We start from the raw sequence: 27,881 nt of genomic DNA, 5'->3' as shown, positions 1-27,881 counted from the left end.
TGGTAGCTGCAATGTAAAACTGATTTATACCTCAAATATGCACATTTTTCGAACAAAACATAGATTTATTGTATAACATGTTATAAGACTGTCATCTGATGAAGTTGTTTCTTGGTTAGTTTGGTTGGTTCTTGGTTAGTTAGGTTGGCTTTGTGCATGCTACCTGTGCTGTGAAAAATGTCTGTCCTTTTTTGTATTTGGTGGTGAGCTAACATAAATATATGTGGTGTTTTCGCTGTAAAACATTTTAAAAATCGGACATGTTGACTGGATTCACAAGATGTGTATCTTCATTTGCTGTATTGGACTTGTTAATGTGTGAAAGTTAAATATTTCTAAAAAATATCTTTTGAATTTCGCGCTCTGCCTTTTCAGTGGAATGTGGGAGGAGTTCCGCTAGCGGAACGCCGGAGCCAGACAGGTTAACGCACAACTAAAATCTTGCGTCATTTAGTCAGCTGCGTGATTCTGTCCACGGGCGAGTAACTCAGAAGATATTGTGACTATCATACGAAACAACTACGGCTAGAGATAAATGTAATTGATGTAAATAGCGTCTCAAAATCCATTTCAATGCTTCATGCAGCATGTTTAGGCTGAAGGACAATACATGGAATGTGGTCCCCAGTTAGATTGTATCTCATGTTATTACGTCCAGCATCAAACTAAGCCATCATACAAATATAGAACATGCTCAAATATACTGTCGCAGAAATTATACAATTGCATTGTTTGCTACTGTCTTGCTGCTGCATAGCATGTTGAAAAAAGGTAGTCCCTACAATGTGAAAGTGAACCCGCTGACAAATGTCAATTCAAACACCACCAGCATTCGTTCCCATTTCCCACAAATAATAGATAAACCCTCACCATAGTGGCTACAGAGGAATATAATGTACATTAAAAGGACAAATAGCCTGCAAAAAGCTGTGAGCAACACAATCAGTTCTGTCAGGGTAGATGCATCTTTGGTGCATAGATTGAAAAGATCATCTCCAAAACATACAACAAAGAAGAGTAATTCATGTAAAATAAGGCATTATATATCTTAATTACACAACTAAGGCACTATCTGTGATTAGATTCATTCTCGCCTTTGTTTTTTCAAAACTTGTCATGGGATATAACAAGTCACATGACATGACTCTCTCAGCTTCCTGTCTGTATGCAGTGTAAAACAGGGCGTCAAAATTGCTTTTCATTGCTTGAACAAAATATCACAATTCCATTTCTTTGGCTCTGTGCTCCCAGAATGATTCTACAGTGAGCAGGAGAAGATAGAAAGTGGACGAATTTCAGATCAGAATGTGGATAGTTTGATGATGTCGGAGGTGTCAGACATAGAAATAGAATTATGCTTTCAGCAGAACTGATAGTTATTGGTCTTCACCAGTGGTTGCTCCTCCTCTTCGTGCTCACACGGCTGGTCACAGGAGCTGTCACAACACTTAGGCTCATCATTATCATCACACAGCTCCAACTCCTCAACCATCATGTCCTGCTGCTGCTGGGACAGGAGAGTAGAACACTGAAAATAACAGGTTTCAAAACAAATACTCATTCATGAGTTACAGTATTGCTGTCTTCAAACGATACTTAAGTCTGGTCAATCCAGTCTGACAATGAAATATGTTTTATGTTGTCCATAGGGTAGATGCTGTTTTATTCTGATAAGAGATAGACAGCTTATCTACCATGGTAAACATCCATCGCCCTGTCTGTGTTACCTGGTCTGGACGTTCTGGCTGCTCACCCAGTAATCTCTCAATCAGCTGGCTGATCTTGCTGAAGGTCGGTCGCTCTGTTGGCGCTAGATTCCAGCACATTTTCATGATTGTATACCTAGTGGGACATAAATACATTATTACTTTATTCTTCTTTATTCTTACTCTTATTATTATCCATCCTGATGCCTAGTCACTTTACCCTACATAAGTAAATATCTACCTCAAATACCCTTGCACATTGATCTGGTACTGCTACTCTCTGTATATACAGTAGCTTGATTCTTGTGTATGTTATTCCTCTTGTGTTATTTTTTACTCTGCATCGTTGGGAAGGGCTCGTGAGAAAGCATGTCACGGTAAAGTCTACAACTGTTGTATTCAGCGCATGTGACAAATATAATTTGATTTGTTTTGAAGTATCATATTGGTTCCGATACCGTATAAAAAATACAATCTTTTGTATCATTCCTCATCGTTCTACAAGGCCCTCAAGCATCACGGAGAAGATTGTCTCAATGTAGAGCTCTGTGGTCTTTCGAACCCCGCCATGTCCATATCAAATTAACTGGACAGTATACTTTTCAGTTGCAATACTTCTGCCTTGTGTTACTTAGAACCCTTTTTGGACAATCTTTGGGGGTGATAAGCATGGTTGATTGTGACGCATAGAGATGCACCCCTCCTAAACGCCACTACAGTCCCTCTAGTCTTCTCCTTGCCTGGTCTGTGAAATGGCACTGTTCCGGGCTCCAGCCTGCTGATCATGTGGCTAACACGCAGAACCATGCCTGACCAAGGACTGACTCATCCTACACACAAAGGGGCCCAGATGAATAATTCCTGACTCAGTCTCAGTCCCCCTCTGTCGCTCTGTCTCCGGACCCACAATACAGTTATTCCGGGTAGTGTGGCAACCACAGCGAATCGACACACACAGATGTATGGAGATATTGAAAAATACACTCTTTATTTCTCGTTTCTGTGGGGTGTTTGATTGTGGAGGAGAGCTTTGTTACTTTTTCAATGTAGGGCTCAGAACTACAGCCAAGTAATCTGGTATCAGCCATGCTTAATGTTTCATGGCACAATAAATGTGCTTTTATTACAAATGCTGAAAAGGGGGTATGACTGGAACATAGGGGGTCTTTGTTCAGTCTTGCAGAATAGTATAAAAGGATATTGTAATATACATGAATGTGTATCCCAATGAAGCCCAATTGGCCTGGGGACACGGTTATTTAATTAAACATTAAAAGCCCTGAATCTGTAACTTACATCTCTGGAGGTGCGAAGTCTGGTCGAGACATCTGATAACCACACTTTATCATGTTGTAGAATTTAGTATCCACCAGGACACTGGGATAGGGGCTCCTTCCTAAAGAAATTGAACAAAGACACATGAATTAAACAACTAAACAAGAACAACTGAATGATTTCACCAGAGATATCAAAATCTATTATGTTGAGAAATCTATGTTTATGCCAGCTCACCGAGAGAGAAGATCTCCCATAGCAGGATCCCATAGGACCAGACGTCACTCTGGACAGTGTAGAGACAGTCAAAGATACTCTCTGGAGCCATCCACTTCACTGGCAGACGCGCCTATAGACACATGGTGCGAGGAAGCGTATATCGAACACACGTGAATGTTTTTTTTATTGACATGGAACATGTTACTGAGGTTGTTGTTGTTTGCTCACATTGCCCTTCACCACATAGTTGGAGTCATTCATGATGTCACGTGCCAGGCCGAAGTCACAGATCTTAGCCACACGGCGGTCTGTCAGGAGAACGTTCCGGGCTGCAACGTCCCGGTGAATACACTGAAACAAAGAGACAGACAGAGAGAGAGAGAATCAGTTACAGTAGCTTACGACAACATCACAAAGTGCATCTCTAATTTCTATCAGGTGATTTTTTCTTTTTTTTAAACTATAGTATGCTGAATTTTCACCAAACATAATCTCAAACTGTGAAATATAGTTATGCAAGCCTTGTTTCGCAACCTTTGTTGTGAAACTCTGTGTTGATGTGACTCACGTTCCTGGCTGCAAGGAAGTCCAGGCCCTGAGCCACCTGGTAGGAGAATCTCAGCAGGTCCTCCATGTCCAACGGCCACGAGTCCGGCCCACCATCCTCCCACACAGAGTCTGCTAGAATAGAATTTTATGTTCATAGAAATGTCCAACTGAGACAAACAACAATAAACTGGTGAACCAAAACAATGAATGGTGCTAGATAAAAGAAAAGAGAGTTAGACGGATCAATTACCCAGAGAAGAGTTGACAGGCTGGGGACCAGGCCTCATTTCCAGGTAGCTGTCAGAACACACACTGGATATCCCACTATCACTGGTAGAAGGAGTGGAGAAAGGGATGAGGGGAGGAGAGCAGGGTGAGGGTCGGGAGGAGGTAAATCACACAAAGTAGTTACTTCACAAGACTGCTACTGTGTATGCTGAATAAAGGTGAGTCAGAGTACACCTTCTTTTTCATGAGCTTGGTGCATGCCAACATTATTCCTACCTTCTGATGAACTGTTTCCCCTCACAGAGGTTCTTGTAGTCACTGGTCTCTTCTGGTACCTCTGGTATGTTCATGACAAAGTTCAGGAAGGTCTCCTGCTTGTGTCGCAGGAAGTGCAGAAGGTCGCCATGACTACAGTACTCAGTGATCACCAGTACAGGTCCTGAGATAAGAAACATTTATATTTTCAATAAATGGAGAAAACTTTCAAACTTCCACATAGTATGACATTTGACTCAAATGCATTTACAAAAAAATACAGATACTGTAATTCTCTGAATGTCTCTGCACTTCTTCAGATAGGAAGCTGTGTTTTATAGTGTTCAGTCTCACCCGCCTGAGTGCAGGCTCCCAGGAGGTTGACAATGTTCTTGTGCTGTCCCAGGTGACTCAGAATCTTCAGTTCTGACATCAAAGCCTCTCTCTCATCCGAGTGGGCCCTGGCTGCAGAAAAAGACAGATAGATCGACAGACAGATAGATAGATAAATAAACAGAGAGAAAGAGAAACCCAATCATATGACACTTCCGTACCGCTGTGATCACAGACGGTTTCTCAGACTTAGATCAATTCTACTCCTGACCTTAAAAAGCTTGTTCTATTCAATGGATTCTGACCTTTGAGCATCTTTACAGCCACTCGCATCGCGTTGTCGTCCTCCCCTAGACCATAGGCTGTGGCCTCCACCACCTTCCCAAAGGCCCCGGCTCCTAGGATCTTTCCTGCAGGTCACACATCCAACACATCACTTTCTAGTCTGTCTGTATGTCAATACCCATTCTTTCTGTAAATAAATACACTTTACAGTTGTACATGTAATTGAGATTCTACTCATTCACCATACAGTATGGAATATCTAACCCAGGGATGGGCAACTGGCAAATTCACAAAAAATGTAAATAATAATTCAGGCGAGGTCTCAAATTACTGTTGACAGTTAGAATAATAGAATACACAAGGTGCGATGTCGAAATTTGGTTGTGCATCAGCAGTCAATTAGCCCATGTCAGCAATGTCTTTTTTAGCGTGGTAAGTTAGTCTAGCGGCCAGCTATCTAAATTTGTAGTAAGCATGGTCGAATTACCAACGGGATGGGGCTCATTGATCATCAGTTATCATATTAAAAACTGCAAACATGTGCTTCCACATGAGCAGAATTTCATGAAATGATTTGTACAATTTCAAAAACGTCTCTCCGCTCCATGGCAAAATGTTTAGAATTGCAGCCAACTTGCTTTAAAACTACGCCACATGGAAAAACGTGCAGAATTTCAGGAAATTAACTTTAACCCCCTTGTGGGAGTCGTAGTTTTGCTCTACTACCCCGACAAGCTTCTTGGGACTCTTCTGTAGTCGGTACAGCCGATCTGCCAACTTCTGTCTGTATTGTCCGAAAAGTTTGGGCTACACACTAATATGATCCCTCTGTGGAAAGGTAAGTCTCTCACAAACACGTACCTCACAAGACTCCCTTTTCAAGTTCAAAAAAATGTATGGAAGCACTGTATACAGTATATGGAGATAGTTTGTGCCAAAAAACAAGTGGTCAAATACATGTCAGAAAAATCTTTCTAAGAAAAGGCCACACACCTAGCTTGAGCTTGTCCCTGGGAAACTCCCACTTCTCATTGTACGGCATCTGAGTTGGGTCGATAAAGGTGTAGTTGTTTCCTTCACTGGCCTGGATGATCTTCCACCGGATCTCATATCTCGGTTTCTTCAGAGGGAAGGAAATGGTCCTTAGTCAACCATTTGAATAACTAAGGGTTCTCCATGGTTTCTTTGACTAAAGGTAACAATGATTTCAAACGACATATATTTTTAATACTCTATTCATGAATATATCAGTTTCTTACCTAGTTTATTTTATTTTAGATGAGATCGCATACTGGTCTATTAGTATATGTTCTATATTGCAGAGGGTGTTTTGTGTCCTACCTGTTTGTACTTGTAGAGCAGGACCATGAGTAGCAGGAGGAGAAAGGCCAGAACACCAGCTGCTCCCAACAGAGTGGAGGTGAACATTATATCTATCCAATCAGAGAGAAGAGTCAGGGTGTCTGGTGATGACACACTTAGAACCTTCTGTGTGTGATGGCTTTGTTATGGGTTTATGTGGAACCAAGGAAGAGTAGCTGCAGCTAAAGTAACGGCTATTGTGAATCTGAATAAACAAAATAACAGACAGTTCATGTACCGTTCATGTACTTGACTATGATGACACAGGAAAAAGGAGTATGAACTAAGGATAAGACAGTAAGCCTGAGGATAACCATGGATGACCGTGCTCTGGCTCTTACTGGAAACTTCCATGGCGAAGGTGTCTTTACCGACTCCGACCAGGTTGAAGGCGACACACTCCACGGTCATCCTATGGCCGGACGGTTCCACTGTCAGGACGCTCTGGACCTCGACTGCTCCATACTCCTCCCTCTCGACCTCGACTGTTTGGGCCAAGAGAGGAGCAGGCATCTGGAGACCTGTTGCGTTCTCATTGCACCTGTTCCATAGGAAGACACAGATAGGATAGAGTTCCCCATTTAGTTATGATACCTAATACGTCATTATCATTAAAGAATATATACATACTACACTTATTAAGTATATCTTTTACAATGGCAATATCATACTACTGTGCCCTCTCTAACACCTACGTGGTTTGGATTCCAGAGCACTGGTACCAGAGGATTATGGGAGCAGGGTAACCGAACGACGTGCACGTGAGGGTGGTGATGTTCTCCCATCTCACCACGGCAACCGGCCTCTCTGCCAATCAAGAGAGAGCAGAGGAAGCCAGTGGCATGGTCAAATAATAAATCTCACACACACTCAAAATAGAGACAAATATGTTCAATAGATGCTGTGCTGAAAAAAACTTTATTCCTCAGAGAGTATGGTTGTTGTATGAACTGACACTGTGTATTAGTATGTCTGTACTCATACTTTACTTACGATACATTTGGATTTGGAATGTAATGGATGCGTTGGCCATGGAACTCTTGGCATAGAAGGTGTACTGGCCCTGCTCCTGTGCAATCATCCTCTTGAGCAGCAGGGTAGCGGAATACCTGAGTGAAAAACAGACCGGATCTACAGTCGTGGCCAAAAGTTTTGAGAATGACACAAATAGTAATTTTCACAAAGTCTGCTGCCTCAGTTCGTATGATGGCAATTTGCATATACTCCAGAATGTTATGAAGAGTGATCAGATGAATTGCAATTAATTGAAAAGTCCCTCTTTGCCATGCAAATGAACTGAATCACCAAAAACATTTCCACTGCATTTCAGCCCTGCCACAAAAGGACCAGCTGACATCATGTCAGTGATTCTCTCGTTAACACAGGTGTGAATGTTGACGAGGACACGGCTGGAGATCACTCTGTCATGCTGATTGAGTTCGAATAACAGACTGGAAGCTTCAAAAGGAGGGTGGTGCTTGGAATCATTGTTCTTCCTCTGTCAACCATGGTTACCTGGAAGGAAACACGTGCCATCATCATTGCTTTGCACAAAAAGGGCTTCACAAAAAGGGCTTCACTGCCAGTAAGATTGCACCAAAGTCAACCATTTATCAGATCATCAAGAACTTCAAGGAGAGCGGTTCAATTGTTGTGAAGAAGGCTTCAGGACGCCCAAGAAAGTCCAGCAAGCGCCAGGACCGTCTCCTAAAGTTGATTCAGCTGCGGGATCGGGTCATCACCAGTACAGAGCTTGCTCAGGAATGGCAGCAGGCAGGTGTGAGTGCATCTGCACGCACAATGAGGCAAAGACTTTTGGAGGATGGCCTGGTGTCAAGAAAGGCAGCAGAGAAGCCACTTCTCTCTAGGAAAAACATCAGGGACAGACTGATATTCTGCACAAGGTACGGGGATTGGACTGCTGAGGACTGGGGTAAAGTCAGTTTCTCAAATGAATCCCCTTTCCGTTTGTTTGGGGCATCCGGAAAAAAGCTTGTCCGGAGAAGACAAGGTGAGCGCTACCATCAGTCCTGTGTCATGCCAACAGTAAAGCATCCTGAGACCATTCATGTGTGGGGTTGCTTCTCAGCCAAGGGAGTGGGCTCACTCACAATTTTGCCTAAGAACACAGCCATGAAAAAAGAATGGTACCAACACATCCTCCGAGAGCAAATTCTCCCAACCATCCAGGAACAGTTTGGTGACGAACAATGCATTTTTCCAGCATTATGGAGCACCTTGCCATAAGGCAAAAGTGATAACTAAGTGGCTCGGGGAACAAACATCGATATTTTGGGTCCATGGCCAGGAAACTCCCCAGACCTTAATCCCATTGAGAACTTGTGGTCAATCCTCAAGAGGCTTGATATTATACTTCAGTATTCCATAGTAACATCTGACAAAAATATATAAAGACAATGAAGTAGCAAACTTTGTGAAAATGTATTCTCAAAACTTTTGGCCACGACTGTACACTCTTGAAAAAAAGGTACTATTTAGAACCTAAAAGGGTTCTTTGGCTGTCCCCATAAGAGACCCCTATGAAGAACCCTTTCTGGTTCCAGGTAGAATTAGTTTGGTTCCATGTAGAATAATTTTGGGTTCCACAGAGAGATCTACATGGAACACAAAAGGGTTCTACCTGGAACCAAAAAGGGTTCTCCTATGGGGAGAGCTGAAAAACCCTTTTGGAACCCTGTTTTCTAAGAGTGTATTGTAGAATCACTGGAAATGTTTAACTGGGACAAAAGTGGAATGAATGCAGATGTTGTTGTGTGGTTTGGTGACTAATACATGCTAGTTCTCCCTAGACAGTTACTGCTATGTGTCATAGCGGAGGTAAAACTTTAGCTTCTTCCTTCCCTTAACTCTAGTTTCATAGTACAGAACTCTTCGGACCGGTGGTGGTGACCTCTGAGTTTGTGCCAGATAAACAAATAAATGGAAACATCAGCTCATTTCAAATCTTCTGCAGTTTCCCCATTCTGAATTTCAGTACGTTCAGAAAGTTTTCCACAATTTGTTACGGTACATCCTTATTCAACAATGTATTAAATAACAAATGTACTCATCAATTTACACACAATACCCCATAATGACAAAGCAGAAACAGGGAAAAAAAGTTTTTGCAAATGTATTAAAAATAAAAAACAGAAAAACCTTATTGACATAAGTACTCAGACCCTTTGCTATGGGACTCGAAATTGAGCTCAGGTGCATCCAGTTTCCATTGATCATTCTTCATATGTTTCTACAACTTGATTGGACTCCACCTGTGGTAAATTTAATTGATTGGACAAAATATGGAAAGGCAAACACCTGTCTATATAAGAGCAAAAACCAAGCCATGAGGTTGAAGGCATTGTCCGTAGAGCTCCGAGAAAGGATTGTGTCGAGGCACAGATCTGGGGAAGGGTACCAAAGCATTTCTGCAGAATTGAAGGTCCCGAAGAACACAGTGGATTCTATCATTCTTAAATGGAAGAAATTTGGAACCACCAAGACTCTTCCAAGAGCTGGCCGCCCAGCCAAACTGAGCAATCCGGGGAGAAGGGCCTTTGTCAGGGAGGTGACCAAGAACCCAATGGTCACTCTGACAGAGCTCCAGAGCTCCTCTGTGGAGATGGGAGAACCTTCCAGAAGGACAACCATCTCTGCAGCACTCCACCAATCAGGCCTTTATGGTAAAGTGGCAAGACAGAAGCCACTCGTCAGTAAAAGGCATATGACAGCCAGCTTGGAGGACTCTCAGACCATGAGAAACAAGATTCTCTGGTCTGATGAAACCAAGATTGAACTCTTTGGCCTGAATGCCATGCGTCACGTTTGGAGGAAACCTGGCACTATCCCTACCGTAAAGCATGGTGGTGGCAGCATCATGCTCTGGGGATGTTTTTCAGTGGCAGGGACTGGGAGACTAGTCTGGATCGAGAGAAAGATGAACGGAGCTAAGTACAGAGAGATTTTTATGAAATTCTGCTCCAGAGCTCTCAGGCCCTCAGACTGGGGCGAAGGTTCACCTTGCAACAGGACAATGACTCTAAGCACACAGCCAAGACAACGCAGGAGTGGCTTCGGAACAAGTCTCTCGGACTTGAACCCGATCAAACATCTCTGGAGTGACCTGAAAAAAGCTGTGCGGCTACTCATCTAACCTGGCAGAGTTTCAGAGGATCTGCAGAGAAAAATGGGAGAAACTCTCCAAATACAGGTGTGCCAAGCTTGTAACGTCATACCCAAGAAGACTCGAGCCTGTAATCGCTGCCAAAGGTGCTTCAACAAAGTACTAGGTAAAGGGTCTGAATATGTACTATGTACATTATTATTATTATATTATTTTTTTGCAAACATTTCTAGAAACCTGTTTTTTGCTTTGTCATTATCGGGTATTGGGGAAAAAAATATTTAATTAATATAAGAATAAGGCTGTAACGTAACAAAATGTGGAAAAAGTAAAGGGTCTGAATACTTTCCGAATGCACTGCATAATTATGATCAAGTGAGCCTTTGATCCGTGAACATTTTAAAATACAGTTTTCTGTTGCTGCCCTTTAGTCCCAAAGCCCCAAACGCCTTCCCAAAACAGCTAGAGGAGGATCACTCCTCACTCAGTCAGTTCTCTTCATCTTGTTGTTGTATGAGTACCACCCACCTGTTGTTATAGCGTGTAAAGGCTTGTTCCTGCGTGGAGGAGGCTGTAGGGGTGTCCCAGTGCTGGCCTATGATCTGAGGGTATGCCTCGATCAGGACACTGAGTTTCAGGTCTTCCCCCTCGTTCACGTCAATGGACAGGCCCTGGTGAGCCAGCTTGGAGGACAGCTGGGGAGAAAGACGGATGTAGGCCTTCTCTGGACAGAGACACAGAGAGACATGGGAGTGGTTATCTTCAAGGTCAGCCAGAAGTGTTTTCATAAGGCACTGAAACAGAGAGGGACTTCCTAAACTTGTCCACCCCAAAAAAGCTTCTGTTGCAAAACGTTTTGATACAGTCTGCATTGATTCTAACGATCCAGTTCTGTGACTGGAATATGTTCTAATATCCCCATGTGTGCCTGAATTGTATTAGAGTTATCCAGTAACTTACCTACAACCATCAGGGAGGTGGTAGATTTGTTGACTCCAGCCTCGTTGGTGCCGATGCAGGTAATGTTGCCTGTGTCTGACTGGTCCACTACAGGGATGGTCAGGATGCTTTCAATGTCCAGACGGTTACTGTCAACTGATTGGACTTTCTGCTCTATTGTAAATCTCTGTAAGAAGAGACAGGAAAATAACATGATGTCATTGTCAAGACATATTGTCATGCATTTTATTTTGGCCAACAGTGGAACAAATAGGTTGTTTCAGATACTCTGAAAGTGCTTGCCTTTTTGGAGCTGTAATTCCACGTGACATTATAGTTGAAGTTGGGGTTGTGTGTGGTGCAGTGGATGCTCAGCTTCTCGCCCACGATATGAACATACTCATCCTTTTCCAGGAATACATAAGGTGGGAAACGCAGCCCTGGACACAGAGGGAACCAGGAACACAGCATGTATAAGAAAAGCACAAGCTCCTTTGCTAATTCGAATACTTGTTCCTGAATTTGAATATATAGCAATTTTACAGGACAATATGGTACATGGGCCTGATCAAGCATGTGACTTTAAGTAAAGTATCCCTCCACAACACTCAACCTACTTACTTTGGATGATGTTGAGGTTGAAAGTCTTGGAAGTCCTCTCCACCCCGTGGAGTTTGGCGCTGCAGACATAGTCAGCATTGTAGCTGGGGTGGAGGTTGCGGATGAGAATGCCTCTGCGGGGGTCTGCTGTGTAGTTCATCCCTGGGGGCACGGAGGTACAGTTGTCCATGCGGAGCCCCAAGTCTGTGGCCTCTGGGTCGGTCAGCAGGCAGGGGAGCAGGTGGTCCTCCCCCTCCTTCCTCATCACACGCAGGGAGGTGCTGCTGGTCCAAAACAGGCTTTCTGGGTCTGGTGGAGAAGGGGGGATGTGTTAGAATGAGGGATACTGGCCAACACACCGTCTCTACAGGTATGGTAAACAAACAGTAACTCACTTCTCTTCTGAGCTTACCTTTAACATATACGTGCACCGTAGAGAACAAGTCCCGGCCCTTGACGTTCACACTGGTATATTCACACTTATATGTCCCAGTGTGTTCTGCAGAGGGACGGTCCACCCTGAAGGTTCTGACTCTCCCGTTGTCCTTGGAAATTAAGCTCTTGTGTTTGGACAACCGGGTCAGCCAGTTGACTGGCCCATCCCCCTCACACCTCAAGACCAATGGGGTGCCAGGGTTCAGTACTACTTCAGGCCCAACCACGACCTCTGAGTTTAGCTTGATCACAGGACGCCGCCATTCTGCTGAGGTTAACATAGAGTTGAGATCATAAATCGACGCGTTCAAAACAACTCGGAAATCTCCAACTTCAGTGCGTTCAAGACTAATGGGAACTCAGAAAAAGCTTAAACTTGGAAAATTTGTTTTGAACAGACATCAAACTCGGCATTCCGAACCGGAAACTCTGGCATCTTTATAGACGTCTGACCAGAATATCACTGATGTCATGATTTGACAAAGTTTTTTTCAGATTACCCAGTTTTCTTGAAAGCACCATATTGGTTAGGATGGAGTTCTTCAAATAGGGGGTGCTTATATTTGTCCTGTTTCACACAGGTACAAGTGTCAGGTGTAAAATGGAAATGTGTTTTTTGCATATCCTCCTCCCACTGAGAATGGGGTCACAGCCAGGGTTCAGCCATTATTGACAGTGACCCTGGACAAACACGTTTTTCACCTAGTCGACTCAGGGATTCGAACTACTGTAGCAACCTTTCAGCCCAATGCTCTTAACAACTTTGCTACCTGCCACCCTGTGCATGACCAGGAAACTCTGAATCCTAAACATGGTTATATAATTGGTTTTATTTCAGTCAACTCTGTCAAGACAAGATTTAAACCTCAAATCACTTTTCTTTTTTTTGAATGTCTTCTTGGTCACTCTGTGTTTAGGATTAAGAGTCATCTTGGACACCACAAATTCAGGAAACAAATTACAGAACTGTCCAGTCTGGCTCTAAAGGAGAGATCCTATTCTCTCTCTCACTTCCGCTTTTCTTCTCTATATCGATGTCATGCTACCGAGGACGGGAGTGAATGGAGACACATTTACTAGTCCCTCAGGGACCCACAGACATTTCATAATTTAGTTGTAGCCCTGAACTAGTTCAGCTGATTTACCTAGTCACGGGTTGCGTTCCCCTGCTCAGATGTTGCATGCATCAACTAATGGTTGTGTGTTGCGTCATCGACAGTACGGTCGGGCACCAGATTGCTATAATATATTATATGGTTAGCTGATACATAAAATACATATCCAGGCATGTAAGATCTGGCATGCGGCAGAAACACCTGGGCAGAGGAACACGCCGAAGGGCTTGATGATTAGTTGACAAGTTGAGTCAGGTGTGCTAGTTCTGGAATATATCAAATACATGTTAAATACAGTTAAATAAGGGTTAAATACAAATACATGGAACGGCTGGGGGTCCCTGAAGAGCTGTTTGAGAACCACCCTCCTAGACTGTGGTAATGCCCTGGCCCTTTTACACCCACAAACACCAACACAAAAACAAACAAAGAAATCTTTGAATTCCTTATTTTCTTCCGAAACAGAAGAGACAGAGTGAGACAGAGGGAGCTGTATGGGGTGGTAAAACCATGTATATGTCCTTTGGGTGTGAAAAAGCTAACTGCTGGTGATGCGCTGATACAGGGACAAACAATTCCTTCTTTGAGACACTCCAGCAAATCACAGGGGCCAAGGGAGTTTGAAGAACTTTAACATAAATCTACAGTAGGATATGGCTTCAAATAACATGCTTTTCTTATCCTCCTTTAACTCTCTAAAACCTTATTTGGTAAAAAGTTAATTTGGGCTCTATTGGGCTCTCTTGTTGTGGATTTATTTCAGCATTCACTATCCTGTATCTGGTAAAGCATGGATCAGAAAACAACATCTGAAAATCACAATAGGTTTTGTCTCAATTCATTCTTACATGTAAAGTATGTCTTGTTTTTGATTTATCTCAAAGCAGAACTGAGTTTTGTTGTTCAGCAGATTTTCTTACTTACCACAGTCCACAGCTCAACCTCAGGGTCAAAGTGCTCATGGTTTTGGGCTATTCAGTATTGATTGGGTCTAGACTTCCTGATAACATTACACACCACCTTCCTATGGACTCCAAGTATACTAGCTGCCTATCAAATGGCTGTCGAACAATGGAACAAGAACAGCAGCAGATGTACAGGACAATACGGTCCTACCAATGTAGGCTCATAAAAATGTAAATAATGAAACATAAAAAACGGTATAATTTTCAGATAAAATTATACTAAATATATTCACGTCACCAAATCATTGATTAAAACACACTGTTTTGCAATGAAGGTCTACAGTGGCCTCAAGAGCACTCGGTAGGGTAGCACCATGGTGTAGCCGGAGGAAAGCTAGTTTCCGTCCTCCTCTGGGTACATTGAGTTCAATACAAAACCTAGGAGGCTCATGGTTCTCAACCCCTTCCATAGACTTACACAGTAATTATGACAAATTCCGGAGGACGTCCTCCAACCTATCAGAGCTCTTACAGCATGAACTGACATTTTGTCCACCCAATCCAATAATCAGATAATTAATCTAGTACTGAAAGCATAAGCTACAGCTAGCTTGCACTGCAGTGCATAAAATGTGATTGGTAGCTGACTCAAAGAAAGAGAAAGACAATAGTTTAACAGCTTTGAACAAATACCTTTCTTCAAAAATGAAGGAGAAGCAAGAGAGAGGGAGAGAGAGCTAGCTAAATTTCATTTTTCACTTTCACTTTCCTACTCTGACCAGTGGCGACCCATCATTCAGGGCTGGTGGGGGCAGAGCCCACCTGTTTAGCCCTGTATGTATGTTATTTTGGCATTAAAACATGTCACATATCAGTTTGCAAACATTGTTTAAAAAAAATCATTGAGTTGATAAAGCCGCATACATTTTTTGCTTTCTTGAATAAGGCAGCTCCAAAATGCAGGTGTTTCAGCCTAGCTCAGTGCTTTCTGTGATGGTGGGGAAGCCAGCGGAAAATACGGAGCGTAAGGGTTGGTAATGTTCTCTAGCTGCGCCGTGATTGGCTCAGTGTTCTGTCACTCATGGGGACACCACGTCACCGCAAAATCTACGGGGAGATTTAGAAAATTCAGCCCCTTGAGTGCTGCCATAGATTTACATTAGAAGTGCCCATCTGAGAGGACTCAAGGTCATTGGCCACAGATACAATTATGTAAAATCATGTTATATCTACCATAGCTTTGATTGGACTGATCATGTTAACATAGCAAGCTGGACAAGCAGTCATCATCACGAATCAAGTCAAAAGTCTACTGGCAAATCCTTTTCAATCCTTGTCATATGAAGAGAAATTATAGATAAAACGTATCGGTGCTCATCGGCCATTGGACATAAACATTACACTAGTAGTGGAAAAAGTACCCAATTGTCATATTTGAGTAAAAGTAAAAATATCTTAATAGAAAATGACTCAAGTTAAAGTGAAAGTCACCCAGTAAAATACTGTTTGAGTAAAAGTCTGAAAGTATTTGGTTTTACATATACTTAAGTATCAGGTATTGGGGCAGCAGGTAGCCTAGTGGTTAGAGCATTGGGCCAGTAACCGAAAGGTTGCTCGGATCGAATCTCTGAGCTGACAAGGTAAAACTCTATTGTTTTGCCCCTGAACAAGGCAGTTAACCCACTGTTCCCTGGTAGGCTGTCATTGTAAATAAGAATTTGTTCTTAACTGACTTGCCTCGATATTTTTTGACAACTTCTACTTTTACTCCACTACATTCCTAAATAATATACTTTTTACTTCATACATTTTCCTTGACACCCAAAAGTACTAGTTACATTTCGAATGCTTAGCAGGACAGAAAAATTGCCATATTCACACACTTTTTAAGAGAACATCACTGGTCATCTCTGCCTCTGATCTGGCAGACTCACTAATAACAAATGCTTCGTTTGTAAATTATGTCTGAGTGTTGGAGTGTGCCTGTGGCTATCCGTAAAATAATAAAACAAGAAAATCGTGCTGTCTGGTTTGAAATGATTTATACTTTTACTTTTGATACTTAAGTATATTTGAGCAATTACATTTACTTTTGATAATTAAGTATATTTAAAACGAAAATACTTTTAGACTTTTACTCAAGTAGTATTTTACTGGGTGACTTTCACTTTTACGTGAGTCATTTTCTATTAAGCTATATTTATTTTACTGAAGTATGACAGTTGGGTACTTTTTCCACCGCTGCATATAAATTGCATTTTAGTCTGGTAATATATATGTAAAAGTATGTAGGACAGAAGAGCTGCAGTGAATACAATGTCAACAACACAACACATGAATCCCAATACGATGCAGTATAGTTGAAAACAGGTGTTGAGTCGTACCTTGAGCTGCAACGGGCAGGATCCCCAGCAGAAAGGTCAGGTACAGCTCCATCCTGGATCTGCTCCAGATCTGTGTGTGTCAGTATCTGAGTGTTGTTACTGTGTCTTGGTCAAGGAGAAAAATGTGGAATCATTACGCTGGATCTCTGCTGTCACTCACTCACTGTCATACACTTCTTCTTTTCTAAAGAGGATATTTGGAAATCAAACTTTCAGGATTTGCAACCTTGAAATCAAGGCAATATAAGCCAGACCTTACTGAAAGCCTTTTCAAATGTCATTCACATGCTATTAATAAAAGTGACTGTGTAACATCGCTAAGATTGGAAACAATAAACTCTACTGAACCTGTAGATGTCTTCAGCTCAGTGGTATGCCTCTGATCCCACAGAGCTCTGTGGATTCACCATTCAGGAGCGAGTAAAGTCCCTCCAACCCTGTCTCTCTTCTGTCTCTATCTCCCTTCGTCTGACCAGAAGCCAGTAAAAGAGAGAGAGGCATAAACAGACAGATAGAGGTGTCACGCTCCCCACTAATGACCATGTGTCTCTCTGTTTAGCTAGAAAACAGGCCGGCCCTCCCAGTCCTAATGCCATGGTGCTGAGACTAATCTGCTGTGATGATGGGTCACACTGCTGCTCTGCTGCCTAGCCCCAGCCCAAGCCTGCTTAGCCTCATCCCCATTCCCAGCCTGCCTAGCCTCAGCCCCAGGCCTCAATGTTCCTCAGCTCCAAACAGAGTAGAGGGCTGGGGCTTCTGGGAGGACAGTAAAATACCTAATTGATGGCCCTCGGATTCAGGGCATGGAGTGGGGGGAAGGAGGGGATGGTGAGAGGGCGCAAGGGAGTATGTTGGGTGAGAGGGGTCGGTAAGGGGGTGTAGAGAGAGAACCCATGATGGACACGGTAGATGATCAGCTTTGTTTTGAGTTTGTTTGTGCTGAGGGCTGAAAAGAGAGGCTTTGATTGAACTAAGTCTAGCTGGGCTTGGGAAAGTTCATTTGGATTTTTGGGGGATATCTCTCTTATGGTCAATTAATCTCGGGACATTTATTATCTCTTCGACTTTGAATTGATAAAGCCAAAGGCATTAAAATACAAGACAGTGTAGAAACAGATGTTGTTGTTGAAAATTAGAGAGCTTTAAAACATAATTTATTATTTTCCGTTATGGGAAAATAGTAGAACGCTGCAAGTCATTGAACTAATATAAAATGCAGAACACATTTCTTGTGTTATATTTTCATTATAAACTTTTATTTTCACCTAATCACTTTCAATTAACATAGAAAATACTGCATATAAAAATACATTTGTAAACATACAGAAAAGCTTTGGTACCATTACGTGTGTGTGGTGAATATTCTACATGATGTAGTGTGTGTGTTCTGCATTCGGTGTTCCTACATCATGTGACAAATGTATACAAACAAGCATATTTATATTTCACTGGTAGTGTATCTAACCATAGGTCAACCTCTGTGAGTGAACTCTAAGCAAGTTACAAGAAAATAAGTAACTTCTCTCAGGTATCATTTCATTGTTTCAATAATATAGATTAAAATCTCGATACCCACATTTCTAAAAAGATCTCCTACCAAAGAAAAGCTTATTTTAACATCAGGCCTACTATTTGTATTTTTCATAGAACTTCATACAATACAAAAGCACTTCAAAGATATTAGATCAGTCATGGTCACAGTACACAACAACGTACTAATCTTGTACCAGGTGTGCTAAGGCAGTGATATGCTCAGATCACTTCTCATTCAGTCAGTACCTCCGTGTAAAAACATACAATTTCTTCATACCTCTCAGACATCATTCAATCTCTTATGTACTGAACCTAAATCCCTTTCTTGGAAATGTTCATGTTTTCCTAAACATTGTAAAGTGCAAAATGTATACAGAATTGTTTAAACAAAATGCTATATAAAATGTCAAAAGAAATCTCTATAAAACTCAAGACAACATAAAATGATATTTGACACATAACCTTTACTGAATGTACAATATTCTGCTTAATTAAGGCCAAATGTATGAATCTTTTCTCTAAGTTAATTATATTCCCCCGAAATAACTTGACATAGAAAGTACACATTTGTAAAAACAAAGAAAATATACCTCAGTGCAACTAGAATGTCATATCCCATTGATATTGAGAAGTATAGATGCCATAAAATGATGTGTTTCTGATTGTTTTTACTAACTAAAGTAGCCTACCCGTCTAAAAAGGTGAACTTTTTCACACAAGCAAAATGTAACAGTACATGCTCCACTTTTAGTGATAAAAAAACTGAAAGGGTTTTAGAAGCCTAATGTTTTCATCTTTATAATATAAAAATACAACACATGTAAAAGGAAAAATGACAAGACAAATCCCCATAGAAACACTGCAATAGTGACCATACTACAAATGTATTTTAAAATCATGAATTTCCTGATGTACATTTTTATTCTTATGTGATACTGGTATTTTGTCATCTTCATTATTAAGTGAAGACTTTGAAAAGGATCCCTCTCTTCAATATGGAGTATTTTGCATTGATTAGATGAATTAAAATCATCATCAATCAACAATCATCATTGATTAAATATATGTCACTCTCTCATTGTAATTATTGTTTTTCAATTGATTTTCAGCACAGAATTATTTTGAAAGTACCAGTTGTGAAATATTTGCTTAAGCAGTGGGAATTGTTTATGTTGTTCGGGTTAGCTTCTCACTGAAATCGCAACATGTTGTCTTAATCCACTAAAGCAGGGATGGCCAACTGGCGGAAGGAAATTAACTAGTGCCGGCTCTGACTGCATTTGTAGGTAGGGATGTGTGTACGCAGACCCGCGAGCCACTGCAGACCCTCATGATAAGTAAAAGAAAATATGTGGCCCCAACCACCATCAAAGTTCCCCATCCCCGCACTAAAGCTATTCAGGAATGTTGCTATACATTCACCAAGTTTCTTAAAGGTCTACAGGAAGCTGTCTTCCACTTCCGGTGTTCCAGAAGATTCCAGTGGAATCAGAGCCTGGTTGGCATGGAGATCCTCCTCTTCTGGAATGGTGTCTGCCTCTGCTGTCTCCTGGGAGATGGAATCAGCCTCGTCATCCTCCAGAGCCAGAGAGCTACAGGGAATAACAACACACATGTTCCTTTACAAACCAACGTGGGATTTTACGATTTTACGTCCCATTTCAGGTGAAAACTATACAGCATTGCGCCACAAATCAAAACAATGTAAAACCTAAACTATCATATTTCTGCCAGCTTCGCTTGTCTAAGGTTTCAGTTTAAATGTCTTACAAAATCCTCAAAATGTAACACTGAGTGTACCAAGCATTATGAGCACCTGCTCTTTCCATGACAGACTGACCAGGTGAATCCAGGTGAAAGCTATGATCCCTTATTGATGTCGCCTGTTAAATCTACTTCAATCAGTGTAGATGAAGGGGAGGAGACAGGTTAAAGAAGGATTTTGAAGCCTTGAGCCATTAAGAGGGTGAATGGGCAAGACAGTGTCTTTGAACGGAGTATGGTAGTAGGTGCCAGGTGCACCGGTTTGTGTCAAGAACTGCAACGCTGCTGGATTTTTCACCCTCAACAGTTTCCTGTGTGTATCAAGAATGATCCACCACCCAAAGGACATCCAGCCAACTTGACACAACTGTAGGAAGCAATGGAGTCAACATGGGCCAGCATCCATGTGGGATGCTTTCGACACCTTGTAGAGTTCATGCCTCGACGAATTGAGGCTGTTCTAAGGAAAAATAGGGGGGTGCATGGTGCATCTCAATATTAGGAAGGTGTTCTTAATGTTTAGTACACTCAGTGTATACATGGTAAGATAAGACCGATTTTATCAAAATCCCACATATGGCTCTGTGTGTTGGTGTTGTAACTATACAAGCTCCTCTAGAGTAAATATGCCTTATCTTTCCTGCATGCTCAGCATTTGGCATACATTTGCAGTCAGTCAGTCAGTGTTTGTAGTCAGGAAGTATGTTAGACAGCCATACCTCGCGGGGCTTTCCATTGGCAAGCTGTTGGCCTCGGAGAAGACTTCCTCCTGAGGCTTGGGGTCCGGAATGGGAATGATGTAGTCATTGTAGGAGGTCGTCACTTCCTCTCTATCTGCCTCCGATCTAAAGTCTCCAGTTAGAGGGCAGGGGTTGAGGTCCTGGAGGGTGTCAGGGGTGGTGGAGGGGGTGATGGCTGGGGTGGGGAAGGGGGAGGAGAGCCTGGGTTTGGTTCGGACCACGGCCGGGTGGTCACTCTTGAAGAACTCGTCGTTGACTTGGCAGTATCTCTGTACCGAAAATTATAGTCAATTAGATACATCTCAGTGATCAATGTCAGATCTGTCCATAGTCAATACACACTTAAAGGAAAACTTCACCCAAAAACTATATTTTGGTATTTGTTTCATTAGTCCATTCTTGACATAGTCCCAAAATGTTTTACTTGTCAGCAATCAGGTTTTTAAGATATGTTAACTTAAAAAATACAGAAATCATCCCTGTATGATGCATTTTGCATTTAGCAAAAAAAATTGATCGTTTTCAGAGATGGATGTGGAAATACTGTTGGTCCTCAGATGCATTGTGTAAAGGGAAAAACCCCTATATTAATAGGATACCTTTTTATAGCTGTCAGTGAGCATGTTCCCCATGGTGTGCACCAGAAAGGAGAACTCTGGCCTCTTCTCATGCTTCTCATCCCAGCACTTCTGCATGACTTCATAACTGGAGGACAGAATTACTTCCTTAGTTGAACATTTTAACTGAACATGTCACTAAAAAAAAGAAAACTGACAGAAGACATGATTAGAGAGAGGTGTTTGAGAGTGATGGTAGAGACTTACACTTCGTCTGTGGCGTGGTTAGGTTTGGCCATGCGATAGCCTCTCTTTAAGGCACTGTAGAACAGCTCATTCATAGGAAGGTCAGGGTAAGGGGTTCCTCCTGTTAAAAGATCAACCATTCAAGTATTTAAAGGCTGATCTGTTTAAGTCATGCTGAATCAGGAGTGTCCAAAAGTTCTCAAATCTCGAATGAAACAAGAATCATGCCGGATTTTGGTTTCCCACGAAAAACATTGTTCACGCTGTTTCACGCTAAATGAACCACTTCTCAATAGGTACTCTTCTGATCACAGCAGTTCCAAAAGCATTTGTAAAAATCCCAAAATGAATTGATAATAAACCCGGACTGTAGCTAATAACAACAAAACCTCATCTGACCCTAAATAGACGCAGGATTAGACAAGCTGATCGTCTTGTCCTCTTAAGACAACTTTATTGCCTGTCTGTTTAAACACGGTATTGACAGCCTTTTGAAACCTCTATACTAACATACATTAAATAAACAAGGTCATCAAACCGCTCATGCTACAACTGATCTTTCTGAACGAATTCCAGTTAATGGGTTGTTTCGATTTAATCAAACAGTAATCTCTTCGATCTGTCAGTTAATAATGAATGGATTCCATTTCCCATCCACGTACCAAGGGTGAAGATCTCCCAGAGCAAGATGCCGTAGGACCACACGTCACTCAGGGTGGTGTACAGGTTATGGAAGATACTCTCTGGGGCCATCCACTTCAGGGGCAGAAATGTCTGAGAGGGCCAGAATTAGAGAGAACGTTAGAATCAGCCAGGTACTTAGAGGTAGGTTACAGCAGCAGTTATGGCTTACAATTTAAGTCGGTTGAAAGTTGTAATTTATGTTGTTTAAATGGTGTTTTACTGTTATCTTTCAAACTTTGTCTTATTTTATGTGTATGTGTATGTGTATGAGTGACCCTTAGTGAGCCTGCCACTCACGCTGCCTTTGGAGATGTAGTTGGAATCGTGCATGATGTCTCTGGCTAGGCCAAAGTCACAGATCTTCACCAGTTTCCCCTCACAGATCAACACGTTCCTGGCGGCCAGGTCACGATGGACACACTGGGGAGGAGATGGTTTTAAATCTGCAGTTGCTACATTTATTTTTGGATTTATAAATGTCTGATATATATTATGTACCCGTTGATTCTTGAAGCGTAGGACGTATATATGCCCCATGAGCTTTACTGTAATACCCAACAACAACATTGATGAAATGCTTACCACAATAACGGACAGTATCAAGTTCTGTACACACCGTGTGATCCCCATGAGAACCACCAGGTTATTTCCGAATGACAAACCATAGATTAATGGCGAGATCAAAAACGCATTACGGATGAAGATTGCGTTCTCCCATCGGGATATGCAGTCCCTGCGCCAACTGAACAGCTCCCTCAAACATGCCATCCAACGAGCCACACTAAGGTACAAGCACAAGGTGGAGGTGGAAAACAGCAACATGATTGCTAAGCAGGTCTTTCAAAAAGTCAGGAAGTTGGCAGGCTACTCTGACAAACCATCTCCACCGGCCCATGATGGACCCACTCGCCTTGTCCAACAACCTCAACAACTTCTTCTCATGTAGAAAAAAGAGGAGGATGGGAAGCGCTGCTAAGGTACACAATAGTAGATTTTGGTAGACAGAAGGTGCTCTTTGGTAAAAGGGGTAAATTGATCATCAAAAAGCAAGGAGGACCAAGGCACTCTTCATATAATTAATTAAAATGCCTTGATTTGTATGGCATGTTCAATAGAAACAAAGTTTCGGCTGCATGGCCTTCGTCAGGGAGTACAAAGAAACTTCTTCTCATGTTTTGATACCCACGTTTTGATACCCACTATGATTCAGAAGCTGTGAGAACCTGCTAAATGCCCTCCACTTTACTGATTCCCATGCCCCACTCTTCAGTGAGGTGGAGGTGGCGGTATACCAGCGGAAAGCTACAGTAAGTGCAAGGCCGGGCGGAATAAAGTGTTGAGTCCTAAAAGCCGGAGCTGCTGAGCTCAGCGCCATCCATAGCCTTTCACCTATCGCTATCCACTGGCACAATCCCCACCCTATGGAAAACATCTACCATCGTGCCCATTCCTAAAAAGTCTACCTCGACTGAGTTCAACCGGCATGTTGCTCTCAAGTCACTGATCATGAAATTCTTGGAAGGACTGGTTCTTAACATCCTACTACTACCCACCGTTCACTCCTCCCTTGATCCCTACCAGTTTGTTACAAAGCAGGGAGAGGAACGGATGACACGGTGGTCTGCAGCCTGCACAGGCTACTGGAACACCTGGAGGGTATGGGGAATTACGCACACATCCTGTTCGTGGGTTTCAGCTACGCCTTCAACACCATCCAACGACACACTATGATCCAGAAGCTCAGTAACCTAGACATATCTCCCACCATCATTTGCTGGATCCACAACTGTTTAAGTGGCAGATCTCAAGCCGTCAGAATAGATAACACCCAGTCCTCTGTAAGCATCACCAACACTGTTGTTTGTTTCTTCTGTGTTTTCATATTTGTTTTAGGTATTCCTGTGTGAGCTGTGCCAAGATTTTCCTATTGTAGGACAATAAATGGGATTCTGATTCTGATTCTGTCAGTGGTATAAATTACTTTAAAAGTACTACTTAAGTACTTTTTGGGAGTATCTGTACTTTACTATTTATATTTTTGACAACTTTTACTTTTACTTCATTACATTCCTAAAGAAAATAATGTACTTTTTACTCCATACATTTTCCCTGACACCCAAAAGTACTAGTTACATTTTGAATGCTTATCAGGACAGGAAAATGGTCCAATTCACACACTTATCAAGAGAACATACCTGCCATCTCTACTGGTTCTGATCTGAAGGACTCACTAAACACAAATGCTTAGTTTGTAAATTATGTCTGAGTGTTTCAAATATTTTACTGAGGCACAGTTCATATAAGTAAATCAATAAAATAAAATAAATAAATTAGGCCCTAATCTATGGATTTCACATGACTGGGAAAACAGATATGCATCTGTTGGTCACAGATACCTTAAAAAAGGTAGGGGCATGGATTAGAAAACCATTCACTATATGGTGTGACCACCACACAACTCCTTTGCATATAGTTGATCAGGCTGTTGATTGTGGCCTGTGGAATGTTGTCCCACTCCTCTTCAATGGCTGTGCTTAGTTGCTGGATATTGGCGGGAAATGTAACATGCTACACATCGATCCAGGGCATCCCAAACATGCTCAATGGGTGACATGTCTGATGAGTATGCAGGCCATGGAAGAACTGGGACCTTTTCCGTTTCCAGGAATTGTGTACAGATCCATGCGACATGGGGCCGTGCATAATCATGCGAAAACACAATGCCATACACGTGGTATGCGGTTCTGAGGCCGGTTCGATGTACTGCCAATTTCTCTAAAATGAAGTTGGAGGCGACTTATGGTAGAGAAATTAACATTCAATTCTCTGGCAACAGCTTTGTTGGACATTCCTGCAGTCAGCATGCCTATTGCACGCTCCCTCAAGACTTGAGACATCTGTGGCATTGTGTTTTGTGACAAAACTGCACATTTTAAAGTGGCCTTTTATTGTCCCAGTACAATTTGCACCTGTGGAATGATCACGCTATTTCATCAGCTTCTTGATATGCAACACCTGCCAGGTGGATGGATTATCTTGGAAAAGGTGAAATCCTCACTAACAGGGATGTAAACAAATTTGTGCATAAAATTTGAGAGAAATTCGCTTTTTGTGCGTATGGAACATTTCTAGGATCTCATATTTCAGCTCATGAATTCACAGGACCAACACTTTTCATGTTGTGTTTATATTTTTGTTTAGTGTACATATCAAACTATAATTGGATATGTCATTTTGGATCAGCTGTTGCATCCATAGCTCTGTCTATTTGAGAGTGGTTACATTTCTCCAGCCCCATCTATCAGCTTTTAACCAAAACATTGGCGGGGAAGATGCTTTGTCATTGTTTCGTCATTGTTTCAACTGCTGATTGCCCATGTAAACAACAGGGTTACAGGAAGCCAAGGTCAGACTGGACATTAACTATTGATGGTGAAGTACATTCTATATCCATATCTACAGCTCTGTAATTACTGTGCCTGGCTCAATAAAGGGTAAATGATAAATAAATATATATCAATAAAGTTTAGATTCCATGTAATAAATAAAGGCTGAGTAAATAAAACATTACATACGTTCTTGGAGGCGAGGAACTCCATGCCTTTGGCCACCTGGTAGCTGAAGCCGATGAGGTCAGTATAGCTGAGGGTGGTAGAGTCACTGATGAACAGGGCAGGGTCCATTGTGGTCTGGTCTGGAGGGAGAGCAGAGACATGGATGGCAGGGATCATTAATGAGGTAAAAAAGAGAGACAATGTAAAGGTGAATAGATGTTCAGGTGATACTCATGGAGAGTATACACTGAGTGTACAAAACATCAATAACAAATAAAATAAAATAAAACTTTATTTGTCACATGCGCCGAATTCAACAAGTGTAGACCTTACCGTGAAATGCTTACGTACAAGCCCTTTACAACAGTGCAGTTTAAGAAGAGTTATGAAAATATTTACCAAATAAACTAAAATAATAAAAGGTAACACAATAACATAACAATAACGAGGCTATATACAGGGACTACCGGTACCGAGTCAGTGTGCGGGGGTACAGGTTAGATATAATTTGTACATGTATAATTTGTACATTTACTCCTGAGGTGCTGACTTGCTGCACCCTCGACAACTACTGTGATTATTATTATTTGACCATGCTGGTCATTTATGAACATTTGAACATCTTGGCCATGTTCTGTTATAATCTCCACCCGGCACAGCCAGAAGAGGACTGGCCACCCCTCATAGCCTGGTTCCTCTCTAGGTTTCTTCCTAGGTTTTGGCCTTTCTAGGGAGTTTTTCCTAGCCACCGTGCTTCTACACCTGCATTGATTGCTGTTTTGGGTTTTAGGCTGGGTTTCTGTACAGCACTTTGAGATATCAGCTGATGTAAGAAGGGCTATATAAATACATTTGATTTGATTTGATGTAGGTAGGTGTGAAGTGACTATGCATAGATAATAAACAGCGAGTAGCAGCAGTGTACAAAACAAATGAAGGGGGGGTCAATGTAATAGTCCAGTGGCCATTTGATTAATTGTTCAGCAGTCTTATAGCTTGGGGGTAGAAGCTGTTAAGGAGCCTTTTGGTCCTAGACTTGGTGCTTGCCGTGCGGTAGCAGAAAAAACAGTCCATGACTTGGGTGACTAGAGTCTCTGACAATTTTATGGGTTTTTCTCTGACACCGCCTATTATATAGGTCCTGGGTTGCAGGAAGCTTGGCCCCAGTGATGTACTGGGCCGTACGCACTACCCTCTGTAGCGCCTTATGGCCAGATGCCGAGCATTGCCATACCAAGCCGTGATGAAACCGGTCACGATGCTCTCGATGGTGCAGCTGTAGAAGTTTTTGAGGATCTGGGCACCCATGCCAAATCTTTTCAGTCTCCTGAGGGGGAAAAGGTTTTGTTGTGCCCTCTTCACGACAGTCTTGGTGTGTTGTCGTCCACAAACAGCTCTTTTGTCTTGCTCACATTGAGGGAGAGGTTGTTGTCCTGGCACCACACTACCAGTTCTCTGACCTCCTCCCTATAGGCTGTCTCATCGTTGTCGGTGATCAGGCTTACCACTGTTGTGTCATCAGCAAACTTAATGATGGTTTTGGTCGTTTTTTGGCCACGCAGTCGTGGGTGAACAGGGAGTACAGGAGGGGACTAAGTACACACCCTGAGGGGCCCCACTGTTGAGGATTAGCGTTGCAGACTTGTTGCTGCCTACCCTTACCAGCTGGGGGCGGCCTGTCAGGAAGTCCAGGATCCAGTTGCAGAGGGAGGTGTTTAGTCCCAGGGTCCTTAGCTTAGTGATGAGCTTTGTAGGCACTATGGTGTTGAACGCTGAGCTGTAGTCATTAAACAGCATTCTCACATAGGTGTTCCTTTGGTCCAGCTGGGAAAGGGCAGTGTGGAGTGCGATTGAGATTGCGTCATCTGTGGATCTGTTGCGGTGGTATGCGAATTGGAGTGGGTCTAGGGTATCCGGGAGGATGCTGTTGATGTGAGCCATGACCAGCCTTTCAAAGCACTTCATGGCTACCGATGTGAGTGCTACGGGCGGTAATTATTTAGGCAGGTTACCTTCACTTCCTTGGGCACAAGGAAGTGCTTGAAACATGTAGGTATTACAGACTCAGTCAGTGAGAGGTTGAAAATGCC

General features: G+C 42.3%; 2 protein-coding genes across 3 annotated transcripts in view; both read right to left on the bottom strand.

Moving 5' to 3' along the window:
- Nucleotides 1–363: 363 nt before the first annotated feature.
- Nucleotides 364–16,765, bottom strand: LOC120047076 (macrophage colony-stimulating factor 1 receptor 1-like). Its single transcript, XM_038992625.1, has 21 exons — nt 16,714–16,765; nt 12,287–12,574; nt 11,896–12,183; nt 11,578–11,714; nt 11,296–11,461; nt 10,864–11,059; nt 7,206–7,321; nt 6,908–7,019; nt 6,554–6,753; nt 6,192–6,283; nt 5,844–5,970; nt 4,871–4,975; nt 4,587–4,697; nt 4,254–4,416; nt 4,000–4,079; nt 3,769–3,878; nt 3,429–3,551; nt 3,219–3,330; nt 3,003–3,102; nt 1,728–1,842; nt 364–1,528 (listed from the first exon to the last, which is right to left on the bottom strand). The coding sequence occupies exons 1-21, from the start codon at nt 16,763–16,765 to the stop codon at nt 1,361–1,363; spliced, it is 2,961 nt and encodes a 986-aa protein (XP_038848553.1). The 3' UTR covers nt 364–1,360.
- A 1,182-nt stretch (nt 16,766–17,947) lies between these two features.
- Nucleotides 17,948–27,881, bottom strand: part of LOC120048189 (platelet-derived growth factor receptor beta-like) — a 46,921-nt gene continuing 36,987 nt past the window's right edge. The window contains exons 17-23 of one of the 2 annotated variants that reach the window (XM_038993953.1): nt 25,813–25,931; nt 22,535–22,657; nt 22,216–22,327; nt 21,575–21,674; nt 21,350–21,455; nt 20,730–21,019; nt 17,948–19,838 (exon numbers count right to left, since the gene is read on the bottom strand). In XM_038993953.1, coding sequence (XP_038849881.1) covers nt 19,685–19,838; nt 20,730–21,019; nt 21,350–21,455; nt 21,575–21,674; nt 22,216–22,327; nt 22,535–22,657; nt 25,813–25,931 — 1,004 coding nt within the window. In that variant the 3' untranslated portion in view covers nt 17,948–19,684. The remainder of the gene's footprint in view (nt 19,839–20,729; nt 21,020–21,349; nt 21,456–21,574; nt 21,675–22,215; nt 22,328–22,534; nt 22,658–25,812; nt 25,932–27,881) is intronic. The other variant, XM_038993954.1, reaches the window with a different exon arrangement.

The sequence above is a fragment of the Salvelinus namaycush genome, chromosome 5, assembly GCF_016432855.1.
Source record: "Salvelinus namaycush isolate Seneca chromosome 5, SaNama_1.0, whole genome shotgun sequence".
Classification (NCBI taxonomy): Eukaryota; Metazoa; Chordata; class Actinopteri; order Salmoniformes; family Salmonidae; genus Salvelinus; species Salvelinus namaycush.
Note: the sequence above shows the minus strand (reverse complement) of the source record. Positions and strands in the feature narration are given on the sequence as shown.

Coding starts and splice junctions, on each gene's coding strand:
- LOC120047076 (XM_038992625.1), bottom strand. CDS start 16,765: ATGGAGCTGTACCTGACCTTTCTGCTGGGGATCCTGCCCGTTGCAGCT. Junction 4,976..5,843: donor CAGGGACAAGCTCAAGCTAG/GTGTGTGGCCTT, acceptor TGTGACCTGCAG/GAAAGATCCTAGGAGCCGGG. Junction 3,552..3,768: donor ACTTCCTTGCAGCCAGGAAC/GTGAGTCACATC, acceptor TCTTTGTTTCAG/TGTATTCACCGGGACGTTGC.